This window comes from Gymnogyps californianus, chromosome Z, assembly GCF_018139145.2.
Source record: "Gymnogyps californianus isolate 813 chromosome Z, ASM1813914v2, whole genome shotgun sequence".
Classification (NCBI taxonomy): domain Eukaryota; kingdom Metazoa; phylum Chordata; class Aves; order Accipitriformes; family Cathartidae; genus Gymnogyps; species Gymnogyps californianus.
The window spans coordinates 69,919,228-69,944,045 of record NC_059500.1 but is presented as its reverse complement, the minus strand read 5'-3'; the positions used below and the strand labels follow the sequence as shown (position 1 = coordinate 69,944,045).

The 24,818-nt window shown below is 39.8% G+C and overlaps 1 protein-coding gene across 1 annotated transcript in view; it reads right to left on the bottom strand.

Annotated features, from left to right (window-relative positions):
* The window catches only part of RICTOR (RPTOR independent companion of MTOR complex 2), a 91,018-nt gene extending 69,494 nt beyond the window's left edge, over positions 1–21,524 (bottom strand). Inside the window, exons 1-3 of the mRNA XM_050912536.1 lie at positions 21,501–21,524; positions 21,292–21,339; positions 4,023–4,120 (exon numbers count right to left, since the gene is read on the bottom strand). Of these exons, the coding sequence (XP_050768493.1) occupies positions 4,023–4,106 (84 nt within the window). The 5' untranslated portion in view covers positions 4,107–4,120; positions 21,292–21,339; positions 21,501–21,524. The remainder of the gene's footprint in view (positions 1–4,022; positions 4,121–21,291; positions 21,340–21,500) is intronic.
* Positions 21,525–24,818: the final 3,294 nt, after the last annotated feature.

Here is a 24,818-nt window from a genome sequence, read left to right as displayed (position 1 = left end):
TCTTGGAGCAGAAAACTTACAGTGCCTGTTGTGCAAGAACAGCCCATGTTCTGCAGCCAAAAAGCCAAGAACATGAACATTAAGGTTTTTACTAAGAAGAAATACTAGCTAAAACTTGATGAATGAAATGCAAGTTTTTGTAAAATATCATTTATACAGTGTACTTTGCACACTAAGTATGAGTGCTGTGGGGACTTGAACGTCACTAGTTAACACTTCTTTTGAAACGAAAGACAAATGAAAAGGGAGTTACATCTCTTAGGCATGCAAGCATACCAAATATCTGCCTTATAGTATCATTCTTGCAGATAAAGTAACAAATCCTGTTGATTGCTGACCACCATTATTTCAATAAATTTTATTTAAAGTATTTAACTTTTATGCATAAAATCCTGGAATCAAGTTCAGTATTTTTTAAACAGTGATTACTTTCCTTCTCCTTAAGTAAAAGAGGGTGGGGGGAAACAAACCCCACCTTAAAAATCTAGTCCTCTTTCAAGGAAAGAAACCTGAACCTAACATACCTCAGATATCTTGAAATTAATACAAAACTTAATGTCTAACGTGATCTCTGTCAGGAAAGTCCACGTTAACTTACATGACTTGTTTTCACATGAATACAAACATTTTGCTTCCCCTGACCAAAAAAGTAGAATAGTATTTCTTCCAAATGCAAGATTTGCCCAGTCTTTGAAGGAAAAATCTGGGGCAGTGGGGAGCAACTGCTTAGACTGGTGCTGACATTTTCTTTTAAGTATAATAATATTCCTAGCAGGAGACTTAAATTTTACAGATTTTCTGTGTTATTTTATCAGAAACACACTATAAAAAAATTTCAAAGGTCCTTTCCCTGTCCATAGGACAAACATCCTAGATAACTAGTAGCCCTTCAAAAATAAACCATTAAAATGCAAGAATTTACAAACAAATCAAGTTCATGTTCAATATAATTCCAAGGCAGGATACAAACATACTCAGCTCTTAGCACATCTACCTTCCCCACACTCCTATCTCAAAGGGGGAACCGAGACTATTTCAATTCATGGTAGAAGACCAGAGTGCAAAAAGGAAACAAAACTATCTCCCTCAAGCTCAAGGCTTTCACTCTTAACCACTGGAATGAAAAACACAGAATTGTTCCAACCGCAAGGCAGACAACACAATACAATTTGCAACTTTTATTCTATTTTCATAACTGCAATTACAGTTCAAACAAAAATAGGAAGAGTTTTCAAAACCAAATGTACAAGTTATACATTTATAAAGCAGATATTCCAGGGAGATGAATGTAAGAACAAGTGCTAAATATTAAATAGAGTAGAATGATTCCCTTATACAGGGTCACTCTGATTCAGATCAAAACCAGGTTATGAACTACAGTCTTTGTCTTCAAAAGTCGTATTTAATTTTAGCAAGTTGCTTTTCACAAATTCATCATTTCTTTCCAGTCTTAAGCCCAATTTATGAAAACCTTCCTTGTGTTTTTTGCAAGTATTTTCCATTTTTAACACCAGGTTAAGTATAAAGAATATATTCTTCAAATATTCAATTATAGAATTATTCAATTCTTCAAAACTATCTTTCAAAAAGAATTTTTCATTCATCCTTTAATTACAGTATGCATATTTACTAATTTACCACATTTAGAGGTGCTTAACATCTGATTTTAAGTAGTAGAATCAACACTCTTAAGATCCATAGTTTCAAATATTGACTTTTCACTAGGAATCATGCATCTGCAAACCTAATCCAGCTCTCTAATTTTAAGGCGAGAGAATTTGGAAGCACTCACATTTAAAAATTTCCAGATTAGCACAAAAAGGAAACACAGCTACGCATCGGCCTTTTCTAGCAGAATAAGGGGCTTTCAGCTTTCTTGCAACACAGTTTGGTATCTCAGTAAAAACAGCAGCATTTTGTCAATGGTGAATGTCTGACAGACACAATAAGCCAATGACCCAAAGAAACAGTTTCAGTATAACCATGTTCAGTTCTGCAGTGAATGCTATGCATCTACATGTGCTCTGAACCAACTCAGAAAATGGAGCATTTACAGATTTGTTATTAATGCACTAAGAAGATAAATTTATTTGCTATTACGATTTTGTTCTCAGTACTCACCCTCCTGCTATGAATCTCATACACTACCACTGAAGTGCTGTTCAGTCTCACAAGGAGTGCTTTTAAGAGCCAAGAAGCATGCCTACTTCGAAGACTATCACGCATGTTCATCCTTCTCGTATCAACTGGTCCCTCAAACCTGCCCTTGAGCATTTGTTCTTTCACTTGAGATTGTCTCAAAACTGTTAAGTAGCCTCCCAGTTATCTTACTCAATGATTTGTTACCAGCTCATCTACAACAACAATAATTTAAACCTTACTTTACCCACAAAATTCTCCACTGCTACCTTGTTTCTTGGCTACTGCTGATTGCAGGATCCATTCCCTGTCACAGAACCTTGGGTTTCATCTTCAGGCATGTTGCCCTACCTGTGGTGCTCTATCAGAAAGGTGTACAACTTACCAGCTCCTTCTGAGTATTAGTCTATCCATTTAGGTAACACTCATGCTGAAGCTCCAATGTCTCCTAGCTCACTGACTGCAATGCACTTTTCCCTTGCCTTGACAAACGGAACGCTGGTCCAACCACAGCCATTCAGTATGCTAGAACACATGCCCTTTTCCTAACTCCTTGCCCACCTCCCATCAGTCCTCTCTGCTCCTCTCCACAGGTTCCTCATCTACCCAAAAAATGGTACTTGCTCTCTTTCTGAAGGCCTTTCATGGCCTCTTTCTTCAGCCTACACTCTCATCCTGCAGTAAGTTTCTAATTCTTGCCTCCTGTCAGCTCACAATGACAGCTTCCAACATATCCGTCATATTTCCAGGCAAGTACCTGTCACAGTCCCATGATTTGGAAGCATGTATTTGGAAAAAGCATCTCACAAATCAACAGACCATTTCTAGAAATTGCCCCTTTAAATCTTTTTCACTATGAAAACTGCAGTGAAAGTTGACTGTGATAGAGTTAATTTTTTCCGTATCAGCTTCTGTGGGACTGTTTTGGATTTGTGCTGGAAACAGTGCTGATAACACAGGGATGTTTCAGCTACTGCTGAGCAGTGCTTACACAGAGTCAAGGCCTTTGCTGCTTCTCACACCACCCCACCAGCGAGGAGGCTGGGGGTGCACAAGAAGCTGGGAGGGGACACAGGCGGGACAGCTGACCCCAACTGACCAAAGGCATATTCCACACCATATGATGTCATGCTCAGCATATACAGCTGGGGGAAGAAGAAGGAAAGGCGGGGACATTCAGAGTTATGGCATTTGCCTTCCTAAGTAAGCGTTACGCGTGATGGAGCCCTGCTTTCCTGGAGATGGCTGAACACCTGCCTGCTGATGGGAAGTAGTGATTGAATTCCTTGTTTTGCTTTGCTTGCGTGCGTGGCTTTTGCTTTCCCTATTAAACTGTCTTTATCTCAACCCACGAGTTTTCTCACCTTTACTCTTCCGATCCTCTCCCCCATCCCACCGGGGGGGAGAGTGAGCGAGCAGCTGTGTGGCGCTTAGTTGCCAGCTGGGGTTAAACCATGACACTATTCTTAGTGTCCAAACCACCGCGTATCATGCTCATTGATACAGTCCTCCCTCTCCCCATTCTTTGTCAGTTTACATCCAGAGAGTCCAGCATTTTACATTTTTGATTCAATTCTGTGGAGCAGGAACCAATCTTTAGCTCTATTTGTGCAACTTAACCCATTAATTGGGAGACATTTCAGGCTTCTAAGCACTAAAATACTACAAAAATTCAGCCAGTAGGACATGCACACAAACTTCAGCATAACCCTGCATTCACATATTTGCTTGTCCTTATTTGCTCCTTTCCTCTCCCATATATGTAGAGTTCAAGTACTGATATCAAGCTGTTTCATGAACCTCCCAGCCAATGTCTGCTAGAGTACACACAAAATATTTTGCCTGTATGATCACTTGTTCTATGACACCATTTGAGCTCTTACCTTAGTAAAATTATTCAAGTGACCTAGTTTTCTCATATTTGAAACGCCTTGTAATTTGGCCACATTTTGGAGAATCTCTCTCATATTATCACAGGGTTCTGCAAAAGAAAACAGGTTATTAGCAGATACAGTTGGAAAAAATAAAAAATCTAAACATGCATTCAACATGCAGTTTCCTAAATACAACAGGTACCCTTCTGGTCTTAATTAGCGATGCAGATCATTTTCGCCTCAAGAAGCATCAATTTGATTTATGCTTAGAACCAAAACCAGGCACACTCGAGTTCTCTAGAACAAATGGTAAAGCCCAGGGAGGAGAGAGACTCCTATTTTAAAGCAGATTTTAATCAATATCTTAGATTTACAATTGACAAAGAAATCCATTTAGTGTCTGAAACTCCAATCCTAACATCTCGTAACTGAATAGCTTTATCCTTAATCCCCTTGTAATTTAAAGACAAGAAGTAAACTTAAAGATGGAAGTAAAAAGATAGCATGTTACTGCCATACCACATGACTTCTTTTTTCCCTCCAGACAAAGGGTTGGTGGGATTTTGTGAAGGCGGGACTCTTTTCTGCTCTCCATATTAATCTCTGTCCACAGTCACCGTAAACTTCCTATAGGGCTAGGACTTTCCAGCAATATGGGAAGTGAACTACAAGGTAAACAGGGGGACTAGGAACGTCTTCTCCTTTCTTCCTAATGGTCCACCATCCCAGCAAAAAAAAAAAAAAAAAAAAAAAAAACCAACAACCCAAACCCCACAAACCAGGATTCAGACACCAACTGATGATCCTGCATTCTGCTGGGAAATGGAAAAGGACTACCAAACATGGTGAGAAGAGACAATACTGCCCCACCTTTGGGAGTAAGGCTGGGAGTTGATGCAGAATGGGACAAGCAGCACAGAGTGGGGCTGGGCACAGAGAGCTGCACACAGAGCTGCTGTAACAGAAACTGCAGTAAGCTCTGTACATGATGGTATTGCGGCAGGACAGTTTTCAGAGATGCTTGACTGCAGGATTCTCGTGCAGTCTTGGATTAGACACTGTGTGATAGGCACTACAACAATACTATCAACAGCACTGTAGTGCTTTCTACTGCCGTATGAACAGCTACAGCTCAATCTGTGGCGTACACATAGAGTCTTCTACTTCCCTGTTCATCCTGAAAGAGTATTTGTATATTTTTCATTATACAAAGGAAATCAAAAATGTCAGAGATGGAAAGAAAGCACCTTCTTCACCATCTCTCTACAAACCAAGCTGAGTTTATCACCTTCTGTAGTTTAAAAATTTAAAATGCAACAAATTTGAAAAAGCACACATAACTAGCAATCTCATCAGGATATATCCAGAATGTATTTGGAAAGACAAGACCCTGTACTTGCACTACCATCAGGAATACCAGACAGTATTTAAAGATTAAGACATCTATAGGTAGGCACCTGAATTACGGTATGAACAAGCAGCAACAATAACTTTCCAAAACGACTGGAAATAGGCTTGTAAGTTTTAATTTTGAAAGTGCAGATGGCCACATACTCAAGGTAAACCGCTACTGAAACTAAGCTCACTGTATGGACAGGAAAAAACATGAGACTAGCCCAGGAAACCTCTTGTACATCATTGGCAGTGAACATTTCTATACAGCTACCCAATAGAGTGGGCACTAACTCAGAAGTGAGCAAGGTATGCTGTGCAGAAAGGCAGCCAGTTTGGCCGTGAAGAAACCAGGACATGATGATGCTACCACTTCCCATGTTAACAATTCTGTAGCAATGGCAGACCTTTATAACGAGGCTGCCTAACTAAAACGTGCACTAAAGTCATTTTACTCTACGTGTGTATGAAAAACTGTAGTTACAGCACTTTTCCTCACATTGTCCTCTTTCTGCTGAGGAAAACTCTCATTTCTAGAGAGAGAGAAAAGTTTGAGGAAAGCAGTGCTTAGCAGAGCAGCCAGGTATTTCCCAGAAGCTTCACTAGCAGCTAAGTAATTTGAAGCAAAGTGCAGAGTCCAGTATAAGATCTACAACACCATGAGAAAATTGAAAACATGACAGACATTTCCACTATCGAATGAATAATACGAATACAGCAAGTTAGCTGGCTCACACTTCAATTATATCAACAACACTACTGCTTTAAAAAAAAAAAATCAAGATAGTAAAGAAATAAATACCCTCTAATAGCATACTATCTCAGAAAGAACTGTGATTACAGAAGCCTTTTCGGTCAAGCCTTGTCAGTTCAAGTCTCGTTTCAAACTTCAGAAGAACCTTCTTGCAAAAAAAACCTCTCCCAAAAAAGTTAACAAAAGAATTGTGACATATTAACTTCAAGGAAAGACTGGCTATCCTGTTTTTCCTCTTCTGGAAATGCATCATATATTACAAAGAAGTAGAAAATTTACTTAGTTACTCAAGTGTGACTAATTTTTATTAAAAATAAAGCCAATAGGGAAGGTAGGCAGGCCTAACAGAACTTCACATGTGGCAGATGTAAGAGAATTTAAAGAAAATAATGTGACTTCACAAATGGATGTAGTCTCTTGCTAGTCTGTCCTTTACATTAAAATGGGCTTGAAAATACACTAAATACATTCTGGATTCTACCAACTAACCCATGGGGCTTTCCCATAATCAAAGATCAGATCCAGCACGGCATATCTTCCTGTCAAAGTCTCATTCAACAGCACTGAAGAACACAGAATAATGCAGAAGTGGAAAAAACATGACACAAAAATCAGAGACTGACCTCCCAAAACAAGAAGTATCATGGCCTTAACATTTCGTTGTCAAGCTTAACAGCTCATGTTGGCGTTGACAAGGACTTTTGGTTTTTGGTGGTTTTTTTGTTGTTGGTTTTTGTTGTTGGTTTTTGGTTTTGTTTTTTTTTAAGGACCCCAGTTCAGACCACTGCTGCAGAGATTTCTTAGCTCTGATTAACCCTTACTCTTTAGCTCTTCAGAAGTTCTTGCTTTTCTATCCGAAAAAAAAGACAAAGAAGAGAAGCTACTTGTTATAATTTCAAGACCCCTCAAAAGTCTATTCTTTCCTGAGTTACCTCATGTTATTACTGAGATGCTGACTCATATTAGGAAAAATTTCTTCACCGAAAGGGTTGTCAAGCACTGGAACAGGCTGCCTAGGGAAGTGGTTGAGTCACCATCCCTGGAGGTGTTTGTAGACGTGGTGCTTAGGGACATGATTTAGTGGTGGACTTGGAAGTGTTAGGTTTACGGTTGGACTCGATGATATTAAGGGTCTTTTCCAACCTAAATGATTCTATTATCTTGAGCTGGCCCATAGCAACAACAAAATACCTTCACATTCTTTCCCATGGTGCTTCTGATGGTGGAGTTGTGCAAAATGACTGAGCTGATCTTACAGCTTTCTTCTGCCAAATGATGCACAATCTCTTCCCTTACTTTCCTTCCCTCTACCCTGTCCCACTATATGATACACTATCTTTTACACTGCTCTGGCAACCATCAACTTCATATTAAAATAATTCTGCTAACTAACTCAGCAGAATACTTTTCATTCTTTTGGCTATGTTAGTTTTCTGCTGGGTTACCCAGTCAAACTGAATGCTAAAGTCTTACAAAAATCCAGGCAGAAGTGGCTGTGCCACTGAGCCATTCACAGGTACAGTGGTAGAAGCAGGATGTACCCTTTCCAGAAGGGACACATTAGAAAGAAGTCAGACTATCTCTTTTTTTTTTTTTCACCTGCACTTTTACACTTGGCAAACTGTCCCGATTAACATACACAAAGCCACTCTGCCTCAAATATCATCTAAAAACTTGTTGATATATACAAAAATTTCAAGCCAGCTCACTTGTCTTCTGCAACAACAGCTTAGCTTGCTGATCATTACAGTCTCATTTTCTGTGTATCTGTCTTCTTTTTTTGGACAGTAAGCACTTTGAAGCAGCAGATATCTTTGTTCTGTATACTTCTGTTACACCAAACACAGTTTCTCACCTGCAACTATTTGCACTGAATAACACCTAGCACATATAATGATAATCTTTAGCAGAGAGTGAAATTTGCGTTTTTAAAATCCTAGCCTCAAGAATTCAGTGATTCTCTATGCCTTAAAGTAATTCATAGATGCATGTATATTAAAAAAATCTTCAAAGTTGTGTTGTTGGCTTTTAAACTCTCATGACCTTTTAGGGCTTGACTCATTTTATCACCCCTTCAGGACTGGGACATTGTTTTTCCCCAGTGAGAATCATGATGCATTCTGACAGATCCCATTCTCCAGAGAGAAAGAACATCGCAGAGCTCCAGCTACACAAAACAGCTAGTGCTCCATCTATTGCAGGGATGAAACAGGACCAGCAATAGCTATATTAGCACAAGTGACGACTCCTTTCCCCTGATGGATTTAGCAGCATTGTTTGACCACATTCAGCATGCTAGCAGCATGCCAGTTTGCTATTCTGTTATGCACGTGAATAAAAAGCAAACAAAAAGAATGGTAGGCTTTAGCACACAAATAATTCAGTCATTCTGAAGTTAGGCATAATGACTTAAACTGAGGAGTGTGTACTTCATATGCATCACTTGTGCTGGTAGCACTTGGTAAATGCTAGGACAGCAGCTGTACACAGTAACCAATGTACATACAGTAAGTAAACTCCCAAGTGAGAGGCTGCACTAGCAGCTGCTATCACACCTACCAGAACCAGTGCCAAAAAGTGAAATAAGAGACTAAATACACCTAAAGACTTCTCTTAAAGAAGGAAGTTGCACTTCGCTACAGTTAAGCATTTCATCATTGACTAAGAACACAAGAGGTATCTTCTTCTTACTGAAGGAAAGAATTACAATATAAATGGATGATCCTGGTGAACTTACTATACAACTCTACAATTATTAGAGATTTTTAAAGTCTAAGTGCTATGCAACTGTATATTGCAAAGCTGCTCGCAGTGGCTTGTTAAACTACATGCTGGCAAAACAAAGGAAGTTGAGTGAAACACACACCAACTAGAAACATTAATGCACTGTTCTCCATTTCCACTGAAAGAGTCATCAGTTATTAAAAGCAATGAAACATTAGAAATCAGTACTTAAAGGTGTCTATGTAAAGCTAGATGACAGGTAATCAGTCTGCTAAAATACTTTTTATCAACACTTTTAATAATGAAATGAACCACCAATGAGAAGCCATACCCTGCCATTATCAACTTGCTGGAAAAAAAAAAAAATCAGGACAATTATGTAATCTCTCATAACATGAGGTATTCTTAATTTACATCTAATTCAAAATGTGGAAACTGCACAGAAGAAAAACAATCAGGTTCTGAGAACAATGGAAGAAGAGAAAGCTACATTAAAAAAGCAAACTGCATGACACAGAGACCACTCCTTAATTATTTATATTGACACATCAACTACACTTCACCAGATTCAAAAAAATTAGCACATGAACACTTTACAATCAGCCTATGATTTTCAAAACCACAGTAATATATGTTTAGACTGAAGGTATGCCTCAATTTGTAAGGTAAAAACATAGAAATAATTGTTTGTTTGTAGTATCAAGTTTAGGTAGTTACTATTATGTTGAAAAATGTACTGAATACTAAGCCAGATAGACATCCTCTATGATCACTGTTGAAATTCTATTATCACACTTGAATCAGTAAGGTGCAAAGTATTTTGCACTGGTATAGTATGATGTATAAGGTTTGCCAAATAATTCTCATAAATTTTAGATTAAAACCCCACAATGTATAACAAATCTTAACAATTGAGAGCATCCCCTTGAAAAGTACAGGTGACCAAAACCAGTGATTTCTGCAGAATGTACCTAGAGATTTGTTTAGTTTGATTCCTATAGCTTCCATAGGTGAACCATACATAAAGCACTTCATGTTGAATACAACAGAGACGTTCCAGTAACTTATGTTCATGAAAACAGAAAGAAAATAAAAGCTAAGAACTCAGATTATTTTCACTCTTGCTGCTTACGAAAGCTATGAATAGATGAAAGTGGCTCAGTAATATGGAAAAAACCACACCTCCTCTCTTTCACAGCAGCCAAAGAAAGTAAAAAACCTATTCTTCTTCCTACATCTATCAGGTAGAAATCAACCTTCACATTTACAAAAAAGTCTACTAACTAGAAAGCAGTGCAGAAGACAGCATATCCAAGGTAGGATCCAGGAATCACTAGAACCTCAGATAAGAAGAAAGTCTTGTATCAGGATTACACTTAAGAGTCTAATCCTTCATATTTAGCTCTGTACATCTAGACTTCCACATACATCCGTCCTTAAGTAAACAGGAAATCAAAGTTTAAATGCCTACTGTGGCTGTATAGATTTCTCTTTTGCAGATGTGCATAAAATATTGCAAATTAAAGGATATTTTTTTAAATATTCCTAAGTACGGATAAAGGTGGCAGTAAATACACATTCTGGTGTTGTAGTCAGCTTGAAGCAGTGAGAGCAGTTCAAGAACGGACCACTTTCTAAACTACTCTTATAATATTATTTCTAACCAAGACATTGAGATTGTATGTGTAGAAAAGCCATCCTTACATCCTCACCCTTAGAATTACATTAATTATTCCCAGTGTGTGATCTTGTATGCCAAATTTGTAGACAGCATTGCTTTACTGCTAAAACTTCTGAAAAACAAGTTTACTAGTTGAAACGTTAAACGCTTTTCTAGCATCTAAAGCTACAGTAGTAGTACTAAAACAGCAGCACAGTACAAACCTGAAGAATGGCCACATAAATTATTTTGGATTGCTGGAGACAAACTTAAAACACCTTTAAACTTTGAACACAGAAAAAGAAAGCTGAAAGACCATTCCAAAGGATAGCTACAATGCTGATTTGAAAATTAATTACATAACAACTTTTGAAAACTAGTCTTTAAATGCTTTATAGCAGTACACAAACTACTGTCCTGCATGAGTTTCCTCAAAGACCAATTATGAAAAATAATATTAAAGTTAGGACTATATAAGGTACCAAAGTAGGTTCAGAAAATTGTTGCTCTTTAAATAACATGTCTATTCATAGAGAACAAACATTCGATTTAGTCTTCCATTTGAATTTACAGTTAGGTCCTGAACTCTCAGGAAGACATGATGTTAATGCCAAGAATCTTGGCAATCATTCTTGGTATATACAGTCTTTGTCTATTATATACTTATCCCCCCACCATGAAAAACATAATGCCATCTTTCTACAATATTAGATACACAACTACTGCACACTATGATGACTAAATCCAAGCTGAGACTATAGTTTCTTAACAAAATTTCTCTCATTACCACTTCATAGTGAAACATAAATTATTCCAGAATACACAGTTAAAGTCTACAAGAACTTGCTCTAAAACTTTCAAAAGTTTAGATGTTTAAAAGAAAAAGTGAAAGAAAAAAGAAAACAAAAAGAACAAACAGAGGCACAAAATGCTGGAGGCTGGGGAACGCTCCACAGTGGCGCGACTACGCATTTGTTTGCCCTGTTGTTCTACCCTCTCCTCTGCATCAGCTACTGTCAAAGACAGGACACAAGGGTGGAATGACTCAGTACAGCTGTTCTTATGCTCAAAAGCCAATAAAAGGCTGGAGGATAAGCCTTTCCCAGATTCACAACATTGGTTATGTTGGTATACAAATGAAATTACTACTTTCCTGAACATCAACTATGAATTTGAATGGTGAATATGAGTTTATTGTAATGGTTTAGAAAATTATCTTCAATTACTCCAACCCATTTTCTTCTTTTCTGCCACCAATTCTAGGAACAGAAAATTCAGGACAGTCACAATTTTTAGTTGCTTTAGCAAAACATATACTGTGACTGCTTCACATCATGCAACTACTGTTTAGTGAGCGTATGGGGCAAATCTCCTTCCAAAATTACTCTAAAGAATTCTGATCACGTATTTCTCTCAATATTATCGAACTGACAAGCAAGTTAATAATAATCTCACTGACATTAGAAGAAAATTTGTGAAAGGGAGAAATATGAGCATATCTAAGAATATTTTCCGAATTAATATTCTGATTCTTCTCTGCATCATTTTAATTTGTTCAAGAACCCAAAAATGTAAATGTTGTCCAGTTAAATGGCCCTTACTGATAAACTCCAAGCTGTCAGGAGGTAGCTGCTGTCCCCAGAAATACCCTGTTACATAGGGTGTCATCTAAGAAGAAAAAGCCTAGCAACTTAGCAGATGTAAGATCACTCGGTTTGCTGATGAAGACATGAAGGGCTATTTGGCAAGACATGGAAAGAGCAAAGTAATAACATCCTCAAATTCAAACATTAATAAAGGTACACAACTAGAAACTATAAATAATTCACAAACAACACTAACTGCAACAGGAAACCTTTAAGCTGTGGCAAATGTGCCATGTGATAACTAGCCCCCTTAAAATGCTATAACCAGAAGATTTCAAAATAGCGCACAGACTGATGATGCTTAGGAACTCCAGTCCCTTCTACTAGGGACAGGACAGGTCTCACCCATCTGTAGCTGTGACTGTTCAAGACTTTTACTCTTTCTCCTGAAAAGGCCATTTTCAGAGAAGGGACAGGAATCGTCATGTTTATAAATTTCACACTAAGATCTAAGTAAAATTCTTTAAACACAGAAGACACCTAATTCATTGGTGAATTTCAACTTAGAAAAATCTATCCCACTGAAGTAACAGGCTAACCTAAAAAACTGAGCTGGAAACACCACATTTATGGAAACAGCAAAATTTTTTCCATTTCTTTTCTTGTATTTAATGAAAAAAAAGCCAGTAAGTCTACCCATGAGAATCACATATGGTTTGCATAAAGAAGGACATGAACACATTCTAAATTCTCTAAATACGAGGTTGCTAAAGCTGAATTCTGACTTCACTGATGCTCAGAAGGTAAAGGAAAAAGATTACTTACAGATTTAATCAGTTTTTTTTTAAATCAGTAATTTTCAGGCAACAGCTGTTCTTGATAGTCTTCTATTTTTATGAAGTAATTATTTTTTAAAATATATATGTTTTTATTTATAGTCTGTGTACACTTCAAGCAGGAAACCAATCTTCTATGCAGCTGAAAAAACCAAACAAAATCCCTGTATTGTTCACCATACACATTTACATGAAGAGATTAACGAAATTATTCTTTGTTACTTTTATAATTATATTTTTCCATAAATCAAGGCCATTTTGTTTTGCTTTAAATACCTTACCTCTATGCACAAGTATCTCCTACTAATCATTCTGTAGTCTTAAATCAACAGCTGTAGTTCATTTCACAACGAATAAAGTTTATGCAAATGGGGTACAGAGATGTATCTCTTTCATTTTAACCAAACAAGTGCTAACTGACAGTAGCCATTTCAAATACGGGTAACTGTCCTAGTTCATCTTTACCAGTTTGCCATCTTTTTGGTCTTAGACTGACAAGGTTACTCAAAGTATCACTGATCAACAGCATGAAATTTTGTTAACTACCCATTCCTCCAACTGAAAGGGAATTAAAAATCTTTGTGCTTTTCATTTTACATCTCAGACAATTAAGTGTATTTAATTTCTACAAAATAAATAAATAAAAGTAGCTTTCTGAAATATCCCAGGAGCAGCTACCTGAATAAATGGTCAGATGTAGCCAAAACTGTAGCAATAAGTAGCACTTGGACTAAAATGACCTTAGAGAAGTCTAGACAGTGAAGAACAAAACCAGTAAATTTAGAAACAAAAATCTCCCCTCGTAAGAAAACTTTCATAAAGGCTCTATCACTCAGACTAATGTATTAATGAACAATGTTGATTCCAAGGATATTGCTGTTCAGGTAGAATTTGGGAGAAGAGACTTCCTCGTAATATTTAGTTACCCAAACCTATGCAGGCCACTGTTGAGATGCAGCTTGCTACACTCTGATGAATATAACAGAAACATAAGAACATGAGTCCTACAGAGCTTTCAGGTATGTGCTAACAGTAAATTCAGTCATGTAACTAAGAAAATACAACTTTAAGTAGGGGTTTTTGTTCTTTGGGGTTGGGCTTTTTTAATTGGGTTTTGTGTTGGTTTTTTTACTCCATTTTCTCACTTTCTCACTTACGCATCTTTACCAGTGTTCCTCCTCTTCACCAGAGGCAAGGATTTGGTGAATATACTCTTCACTAATCATGCTCTGAAGCTTTGCTAACTCCTACTTTTTTCCTGATGCGTTCTACCCAAATTTTCCATCACCACAACAGATGGTTGGCAAATGAAAAAAAATCATTTCCGTAGTATACACGAATATACTAATACTACAGATTTTTAAACTAGAATAAAGCAAAATACATTTTATTGAGAGAGTGAAAGTTACAAGTGCTCCAGTTAAAACAATTTGTCAAATATCAGCCAGCATTTGTGTAGTAGTGTTATAGCACCTTCCCTTCTGTATCGGAACTCATCACAGGAGTGCTGCTCAGTGTGCAAATTCACCTGCACTATGGTATAAGCATCTGCCCACCAGCATGCAGTTAAAAACGCTTCCAATGAAAAGCAAACCCCTTATTTTATCTAATCTTTTGTGTAGTTATCAAAGCCTCAAGTCACATGCTTATGTCTTAGTTGTAAGAAGTTAGCTGGTTTTAAGGTAGATGACTCATGTCATTTATTATTTAAAAAAAAAATCTCAGGCAGGAGTCTCAATTAGTATGAAAGATAAAAAGCTTATCTGATTTTTCAGTACATTCCCCCGAACTAGTCAGCCATCATTTTAACATGAATTCTCAAGCCATCCTGTAACCCTCTGGAACATTGTTCTTCTCTGCAGTGTTTGGGTTTGTATGGATATAAACAGTTGGAACACAGCAGTTTTTCCACTATAACTATTTCACCTCTTCCCACTTTAAAGAGGAAAAACTCTACCTGATATTGAGCATCTCTTCTATGTTATTAGGGGAGAACTTCTGAAATTGCTAGGTAATTGGTAAAGTATGCATGAAGGTCATGAGATTGGGCAAATAAGTGATGTATTTCTTTCTGGGAAGGCTATCGTTGACAGCTTCCTTATTTACTGTAATTATGATGAGGGGTGTGTTTCTTTACACAGCATCTACACTGGATAGGCTCTGACAAAAAAAAATCCTGAAACTAAGCATTGCATTAATCTCAAAGGGGGGTAGGGTGTAGGGGAGGGAAGAAAAACACCTGAAGAACATTTATGACAGACTAAAACATTCATGTCAAGAAGGTGGCAGAAACTAGAGATTTTGGTACTCCAACAGTTTAAGATTCAAATGACAGGGGGCGAAAAAAGCAGAATACTATAATGTTGTGGAAACACATCATTGCTTAAACACCTAAGAAGCTATTTATACCAATTCAAACCACAGAACAATCTCTTTTGTCAAATATAAATAGAAACCACAAGATATTAGAGCAGTCATTTTATTCTCTGCCCTTCAGAAGAAAAGTGCTGACATTTGTTGACCAATCTGAACCACAGCAGCAAACACATAAAGAATCCACCCACAAGAACAAATTTAGAGATGCTGTACACAAAAACTTTAAAGACAGATACGAAGGCAGATCTTAAGAGACACGGTAGTGCCCAGCTCCTACAGATACCTTAGCGCTAGGTAAGCAAGTCATAAGGTTTTAAACTTGCCTTTTGTTAAGATTTTTCCTTCATTAAAAATGTTGTTCCTGTTTTCAAGAAATAAAAAGTGAAAATATTGTAAGCACACACCATTTTAGTAGTTCTGAGAAGCCTTAAGACTGTAAAAGCAGTAATACCTTAGGAAGCGAAGCCAAAGGTACACAAGTGTTATTAATCTAACCAGGCCAGTGCACTATACAGTTCCAAAACAATGGTCAACTAAAGCAGAAGTGCAGACAGGAAAGCTAAGTATATGCCTTAATTTTGGAATGCATATACTCAGCACCTCTAACTCTCTTACTTTTAAAACTTATCAAAAGGTTACATGTTGCCCAAAACATTAGCAGGCCACCATCATTGATCACTTCCCCTTTGGCCTCCCTATATAAAAAGCCTCCAATATACAAGAATAGTAGAAAATTTCTCAGACAGCAAGACAATCAAGATCTCTCTCCAGCTGTTTTTCAAGTTGACACTTTATATCTGAGCAGAAATGAAAAAATGTTGCCAATTACCTTCTTGCTCCTATTACGGCTCTTGTTACAGATTGACAAACAAGGGAGCAAAAAAAACAGCGATCACTGTGTGATCTGCTCTAACACAAGCATCCTGCTACAGTTACCCATCACAATGATGGCATACTGCAAAGCGAAGGTGAAAGGTGCCCACACGTTTTGTTTATTTGGGTATTTTTAAAATACTGTTTCTACGGTGCGGTAGAGCCCCGCTTCTCTGTATTTTCAAGCCAGATCATGTATAGCAAGAGTATGCAAGAACTTAAAGGCTTTCCGCAACAGTCTTCCCATTAGTGTGGAAGAACTGCCTTTGAGCCATCAAGAAAGTATACACCAGCTACCATCTCTGCACTGGTTCCCTACTGCCTTGCTGCAAGCACTCCAAAAGGGTTGTTTTTTTTTCCCTCCCCCACTACTTGAGCTCTCAGTATCAGACAGGTGCGCAGCGTCCCTCCCTGCTGCTTCCATACTGATGAAGGAAGCTGGAAATGGTGTGGTCATCAAATCTCAAGCTGAATTTGGAAACAAAATTCATCCAGCCTTCTTTGACTATCCCGCAAATAACCCTTAAAAATGCCCGACATTTTTGTGGGCTGTAAACTGCAAATAGCATCCTGAGATGTTTGCCCTGCGTGCAATGCATTACGATTTGCCATGTGAGCACATGGCATCAAATACAACAGGGTTTAAAGTGATGCAAGCATGGTAAGAAAAGTAATACAGTTCAGAACTTGTGAAGTTAAATGGAACTTCTGTTATCTTTTATTTTTACCTACATGATAGAATGAAATGATGGACAATGGAGGCAAAAAAGGAAAAGGGCATTTTTGCAGATAACACTAGCCAATTTTGTGAAACTCATTCTGAGAGAAAAAAAGCCAGTTTTCTCAGCTACTTTATTCGTATCTGTCTCGTGTTGTAGCTAGAAGACTCAACATTTACAAAATCGAATTGGCTGTACAAGAAAAGCTGCTAAATCAAAGCAGTATCTCATAATACATGTTTATGAATAATAAATGAAAGTACTGATGTTGGAGATAGGTACATTTCAGCTAATTAAAGAGTACAGTATCAGAAAGCGAAGACTGCTACCCTGAAAAAGGAGGAAATGAAGACATACAGACATGAATAGCACTCGACCATCAGCAGTTGGCACCCCTGTATCTCTCCAAAGCTTCAGTATGTGAACAAGCTCTGAAAAATTCCCAAGAGCCATTGCAGGCTCAGAGCTACAGGAATCCAAGAAAATGGGGAGCCCTCGAAGGAAGGACATTTAAAGGAGCCTGACTACAGATAAGGCACTGTGAGACACAGCTCTCAACTAGGCAAGTTCTAAACTACTTAGGCTTTCACAGCCCAAAGGTAAGAGCTGGAACTCCAACAAAGGAAGAGGTATTGGTCACCCAACAGGATAAGGCAATTCAGTTACAGAGGTGAGCAAAGAGCTTAGCAGCAAACGAAGTGTGGATTACACAAGCCTTTTACAGTGCCCAGAGCTTTGGGAGGTATATAAGCTTCTGTAATTCAGCTTAGAATACCTATAAAACAGTCAGAAACGAAGATGAATTATGCTAAAAGCATATAATACTTGTATTGTGGTTACATATACAACCATGACCGGACTCAATGCAAGAATTCCTACCAAATGCACTAACCTGGTTGATAACTCCAATTGTCCTTTCTGGCCTTAAGAAGTTACAAGCTTGATTTCAGTAGTCTAATTAAACCAATCTGCCTCATCCCATTGCTAATTCCTTCCAGATGACTGCAATGGGAGTTGCACTGGTGGCGACTCTGTCCTCCTTTTCCTTTTCTGTTCTATTCTGAGCAGGTAATATAACACAAGGCCAAAACCTGAGTATTCTGAATCCCAATTATTAATTGCAATTTTGTAATTAACAGAAGACACAACATATGACCTTAACTAGACAAAAGCAATAAGTCTAACCTGTATCTGCACAGCTTTTTTATACTATACCAACATTATGCCCAACAGTATTTGTGCTGGGGACAATTTTTCCAGAGTTGATCATCCTTTCAGAAAACTCATTTTCTTAAGAAAATTATTGTCCCCAAAGAAGATTTATCAGAATCCTCTTAAAAGATGGGGTACAGCCAGGGGTGAGTGGCCCAGGAGTTAAAAAACACCAACCAAAAAACCCCAGAAACAGCCAACCACAGACTTTACATTACTATCTTTAACCAGGCTAACCTTGTAGATAGAGTTCACACACACATACATAACGCACCATCATATAGAATGCCTTTCTAAACATTATTATATATAATTTTTTAAAAAGGCAGAGCACCAAGAAGCTCCAAAGAGTAAAACTCTACTATACCAACCATAGTAAAAATATGTAAGAGAACAACATGATGTGTTCTGGAAAAACATGGGCAACCCTCAAACTATAGCAGCAGAGAAAAGAGCAAACAAAAAGCACACAGAAAGGTAGATCAGCTCTACAAGCAGCAAAGCACTCCCTGAGCCTTACTGCACAAAGAGCCAGGAACAAGTAGGACCCAAAGCAGCACAAACAGGACTAGCACCCTCCCCGCATCTATTATTAGTTCTGAAATACTTAATAACAGCACTGGCCTCTTGCATGGAAAGAGCATAGTTAGTATATAGTCCACAGGTATGGACTAGTGAAGGTCTGACTTGTATGCTAAGTCATGTTCATCAAGCCATAACTAATAGGAACCTGTTGAAAACAAGGCAATACCAATATAATTTCACACGTTTGTAATAAAAAGAGGCCACTGTAACTAGAAGCATATCGCTGAGGCACTGTTTATGGTGATTCTCTACTTTGCCCAAATCAGACATTTCACATTAATCAACACAAAGTTCAGTTGTCTGGGGAAACAAAAAACATTAAAGTTACTTAAAACATGAGCGCTGTGGAAAACTATGTGATCGACTCACAGTGAATCAAAACAGAGTATTATTAGTACAGAATTAGGGTAACAATTTAAAATATTTAAACTAATGGCTTATATAACTATTGTAACAGCTGGAAAAACAAACATTCATTGTGTTCAGTGTGGAAATCAAGTTATCATCTAGTTTAGTTAATGTCTTGCTGAGACTTTTTAACTTTTTACTTCTGTTTTCTCTTTAAAATGAAGTTAATACCTACCATGGATAGCTATATGATTACTGATCAGTCAGCTGTAGTTTCTCTAACGAAAACTCAAACCCTCACTTTTTTGATAACGGGTTCACAACTAAATTTAAAGCAGCTTCTTATTCAACTGCAACCACCACAACAATGATTTTTTTTTTTTTAAACAGGGGCTACATACAGTCACAGTGCAAAACATCTTTTTTTCATTGTATTAAAAATTTATTTTGCATCTTACTTGAGAGCCTCTGTTACAATACGATACACGTGAAGTAGCTATACTGCTACTACTACAAGTCTCACGGAATCAGTAGGTGGCTGAAAACACCTCATGGCAAAAATCAGTATCATAATGATAGTTGCCTATCGAATGCTGAGTAAGATTTCAAACAGACCACATCTAAAAATCACCACTCCAGCATTTAAATTTTGTGTATTGTTCTTCCACATCAAAACACTTCAGCATGCTACACAACCTAAAAAAGTTAGGAAACCCATTCATTAAAATCCTGATTCTGTAAATTTCATAAACAGTTAACAATGCTTACAGTAATAACTGTGTCATGTGTTTGACCTGTTAAGGCCTTTGTCTCTCATTTTGTTGATGAAAGTTTCATTTGTTTTAATTTTAGACACCGTGTCGGACTAAAGCAATCGTCCATCTGGAGATAGGGTGGGAGGAGACCTAAGAGCCTGTTTCTTTAAACTGAAAAAACCTCAGCACTTTTCACAGGAACTAAAATACACTTGTAAATATGATATGTATACACAGAGATAACTTTCAGTCCGTGGTAAAACTGCTTAATAAAAAAAAAAATACTAAACACAGATCATACTGGGGGAAAAAGAATTAGCAGCTGAATTGTTGATACAGCCTCCTACTAAGCTGAAAACTTTATTGATGCTGCTAATATCTGTACTTCCTTTACATTTCACAGTCCACTTTCATCTCATTGATTCTGTCATTTCCCTGCCTACTTCCTCATAAAATGGATCTATTCAGGATAGCAGCAGTCCTCGATCTCGTGAAGCAGAACAGTTATACTACCAGCATCAACTTTATTCCCTCCCCCAGACCAAGATCTTCTGCCCCAGGGAAGATCATTGCTTCTAGTGGGCCAGTCTGTCTTCTGCATTTTATTTGGCTCTTTGGGAGAGTCTAACCCTTACCTTAGCCCTCAGCAACGCAATATGAACTACACAGTTGGGCAGAGAATGAGTTCCTATTTGTCTGAGACAAAATTAGTTAGTGTGTAGCCGATGTTATTGTTACTTCCTTCCTCTTGTCCCCTCCATACATCTGAGAGCAGTGGAGGATGTTAGGAGCAATTTAAGAAGGCAACGGGAGATGAGTGCCTTCTAGTCATACAGCAAGAGGCTCAGGGCAAGCACCGTGGCCAGCCGGCCTAGGACAGGCAGGGATATACGACAAGGGATGGAGGCAGGACCAGCCACCACTGCCGAGGTGCTCCCCAAAGACACATGGCCCGACCTGCCGAGCTGAGCTACGGCCTGAGGGAGCCCCGGCGGCGAGGCCGACGGGCGCGGCGCGGGCAGCCCCACTGCGGGACGGACGCTATGAACAGCCCAGTCTACAAGCAACCACCTCGTCCGAAAACAACCCCAGAAGCGGTCGAGGAGCCTCTGCCCACACGCTGGGGCTCCCCTCTCCTATGGCCAGGGGAGCCCAGCCCCGTCGCACCAGCACGGCACCGCCGGTGCCCGTGCTGCCCCGCAGTTGGCGGGGGCTGAGGAGAGGCTTCCACCTACGGGCAGCTCCGCTCACTACAGGACGCCAGGCAGCCCACCGGCGGCGGGTACCGGCACCCCGCTCCCTCTTCGCCTCCCCGCCCCCCCGCCCACCGAGCCCCGCGGCCGCCCCGGAGCACCAGGCCGCTCGCCGCCGGCGGCAGCTTCCCCCCCCCGCCCTCCGCCGCGGGCGCGCAGCGAGAGGCAGGCGGCGACCGCCGCCCTGCCGGCCCCCGGCCCGTACCTCGGCTGAGATCGAGGGGGACGTTCTCCTCGCCGCTGTCGTTCCGACCTGCGGGGACAGGGAAGAGAAGCGCGTTAGGCTGGCGGAGAGGAAGGAGCCGAAGGAGGAGAAAGGCAGGAAAGGAACGGAGGGGGCGGCTGGGCACCGGCGTGGTGCGAGAGCCGGCGGGGGGACAGCCTGCCGCCGCGGCCTGCCCGGGGGCCCCTTACCTCGGATGCGGAGGTGCCTCAACGAGCGGGCGCGGAGACTCACCGCCATGTTTACGGCCCCGCAGTCACAACACCGGAAACCTCGCCCGCTCTCGCGAGGAGAAGCCCGCGGAGCCGCCGCCACGGCCGGCACCCCCTCCCTTTCGCTCCCTCCGCCCTGTCGCCGCGCCGCCGGCGGGAGGAGTACGGGGGCGGCTGAGGCCAGGCGGGAGGAGGCTGAGCGGTCGTTGCTTCGCCGTGGCCTCTCCCCCCTTTTCGTAGGGGTGCCCGGTGGCTCCGAGGAGGGGGCTTAAGTAGTAGAGGGCGGGTGAGGGTTGCCGCTCCTCAGCCTCCCCGGGGCGGTGGTGGAGTGCTCCGCCTGCCTGGGCGCACGCCTGGGTCACGCTTCCAGCGCCTCGGGGCGGCGGGGTGGGCGACCGGGTGTCTTGGACACCCGGTCGCCCATCCCGCCGCCCCGAGGCGCTGGAAGCGTGACCGAGGGAGAAGCACCGGTCTCCTCAGAGCCGCGCGGTCCCGCCGGGTTTCGCGGCGGAGCTTCTCCTCAGGCAGCTCAGCCCCGAGAGGCCACAGCTGAGGGGAAAGGAGGGTGGCGGGAAGGAAGGGGCATCTGAGGGGGCTTCCCCGCTGCTCCCGAAAACGTGGCAAAATGCCGCCTTTTCCTGAAGAGCTTTCCCCTGCTGGGAACTGGCTTCCTAGATAACTGCTCTGTCACCGCATCTGAAGGTTTTGGTCTGTCAAGTGAAATTACTCTTTTGTTTTTGTGAGGTTTGCCCGCTTAGTTTTCCTTTTTTAAGCTGCACTTGCCTTGTGATGAGATGGTAATTCACGTGGATATGGCATGACTGTTGGCTTTGTACACCGGATGTTTTCTGCACTCTGCTTTTTAATAAATACGTGAAGTAATTAAAAACGGGACAAAATATCTTTTTATTGCTTTCTTGATTTATGCGGGGTGGGTCTCTCTGCAGGCTCAAGTGTTGATCTATTTCTTACCTTGATATTTGTTAAACTTAGCTAATGTGTATATTGGAAAAAAACCCCTTGAAGCCCACTACAAGAAACAGTATACTTATACGTATTTGCTCTTGTCCTTTTTAGGCAAAAGTTTAAATAAGCAGATAACACCTTACATTGTGCCCTGACACTTCTGACAGCTGTAGACAAGGCAAGTTCTTGCACTGAGACTTCCCAAATTCTCGGCAACAAAACCAGCAAATAATAATTGAATTGAAGTGTAGAAGTAGCCAGCCGTATAAAAATAGCTTCACAAGCTCAGGTAATTGTTTTCCTATTTTGTAGTCAATCATTTTCCAATCTGAGTTTTCCCTCCTCTCTCTTGAGGTCTTTCAATTCAGATCCTGCGTTACTTATAAAACTCTGGTTTTATTAACTATTCATGAACATTAAGTTTCATCTCAAAAATTGTAAATTAGTTTTTACACTGATTGGTGCACTTCTAAAACATTAATACTGATTTAGGAGATTAAAAATAATTACTTGTAAAGCCAGAGTAGAAAAACTTTCTGGTGTATCAGTTCACGACACACATACAAGAACTGTGTTTTAATAGGATTATGTCAAGTATATTTGATTTAAAATACCATTTTCAACAAGTTTCCTATTTTGATTTTTGCTTATTAAATATGAAGTTTATGTTCTTGAGGAACCCCAGGTTCTCAAAATTAAAAGGTGTAAAGAATAAAACCTCATCCGTCCATAACACAGGACCAAAGCGTATCAAACTTCCTTAAATAGTTTCATCAATATGCCTCAGGGCTGTCCTTTAAAATTGCATGTCCAGGGAACCCTTGACGTCCTGAAAATGCCAAATTAACTGCTACTTGTGGTAGTAATGTTGTATCCTGTTTACTACAAATTCTGCTGGGACTACTTAATTTCACATAAGCTTTGAAGCACCACTAAGCATTGGCCCACTATTAAAATTCTGGGTTGGATTTGAACTTGTAATCTGCATATAAAATGTTTTGGACCTTCATGCTAAATGCTAGTGCCATACAGCACTTATTTCTTCCCTTATAGATACAAAGTCAGAGAGACACGATATAGTTTAAGAGAACCAGAACATCTTCTTCCAACAAGGGGGGGGTAAGAAAGAAGTAATGTTTAAACTCCAGAGTACTCTTGTGCAGCTTTGTTCCTGCAGACACCCTTTAATAATAAAAATACTTCACTTACTTAACTCTCTGGGCTCCAGTTTTCTCCTTCCCCCCCCCCCCCCAGTTATATTTGAATTATGCAGACAAAATTGAGGTTCTCTCTGATAATGACACACAAAATAATGCCATAATGTCAGTTATAAGTGGTAACCCACAAGGCTACATAGAAGGGAGTTTGAGGTATAATTAATATTTGCCACAACTGGGGGAAAAAAACCCCCACATTAGATTTTTAAGTTTTTGTTATGGTGAAATGGAAAATAGCAAGTATGCATTAGCCTTAACTACCACTTAGATACGTGGGAGCTCCCCCCAGAAAAAAAAAAAAAAAAGGAAAAAAAAGCATGCTACAAAGTGAGTCTGGCCCTTAAAATGTCATAGTCATCGCTGGTATGAGAAGTCCTCACCCTGTGAGAGTACAGGACATTTGGGGATCTATGTTTGGAGCTTTTCCCATGTTCTGTTCTCTCATTAAATGTAGGGAAAGGATCACAAAAGTTTAATTAAAAAATGGTAAAGTTTCCTTACCTATCAAATTTTCTACACATTTTCAGCAGCCACTGTTGCTCCTGAGTATGCAGGAGGGGAGAAACGTGGAGAGGGAAAAAAAAAAAAATGCTATTTCGTCCATTTGGAGGGGCAAAGTTAACACCAAAGAGAAAATGAACTTCTTCACTGGTCTGATGGCTTGTCTGTGTCACAAATTACAGTTGATCCAGCATAAGGCAGCCTCTTTGATTTATTATTTTTGTCTTTCAGTGTCTAAATCACAGTAAATCAAATCACTATAAATCAAATTAAAGATGTTTGGATTGCAAAATGGAGAATCAGACTAGTTCAATTTTACTTCTTAGTTTATAATTTTATGTGAATATAAGTTCTCTATATAGGTAAATAAATCTCCTAAAGCCGAGGACACAGTGTGAATGCAGAGTTTCCTGTGAGCTGCTGGCGTACTTCCTTTCCCACCTGCAAAGCACGACATACAAGAACGTAACAACAAACCTCCAGTGTCATCTGGAGGTTTGCAGAGGCAGGTTAATCTTGAAACCATGTTAAAGTGTTTCTACACGTTCAGTGGTGGATAGGAGCTTCTAAAGCTAGAGCTACGTTTTTGTGCATACGTCCAAAGGACTCATGA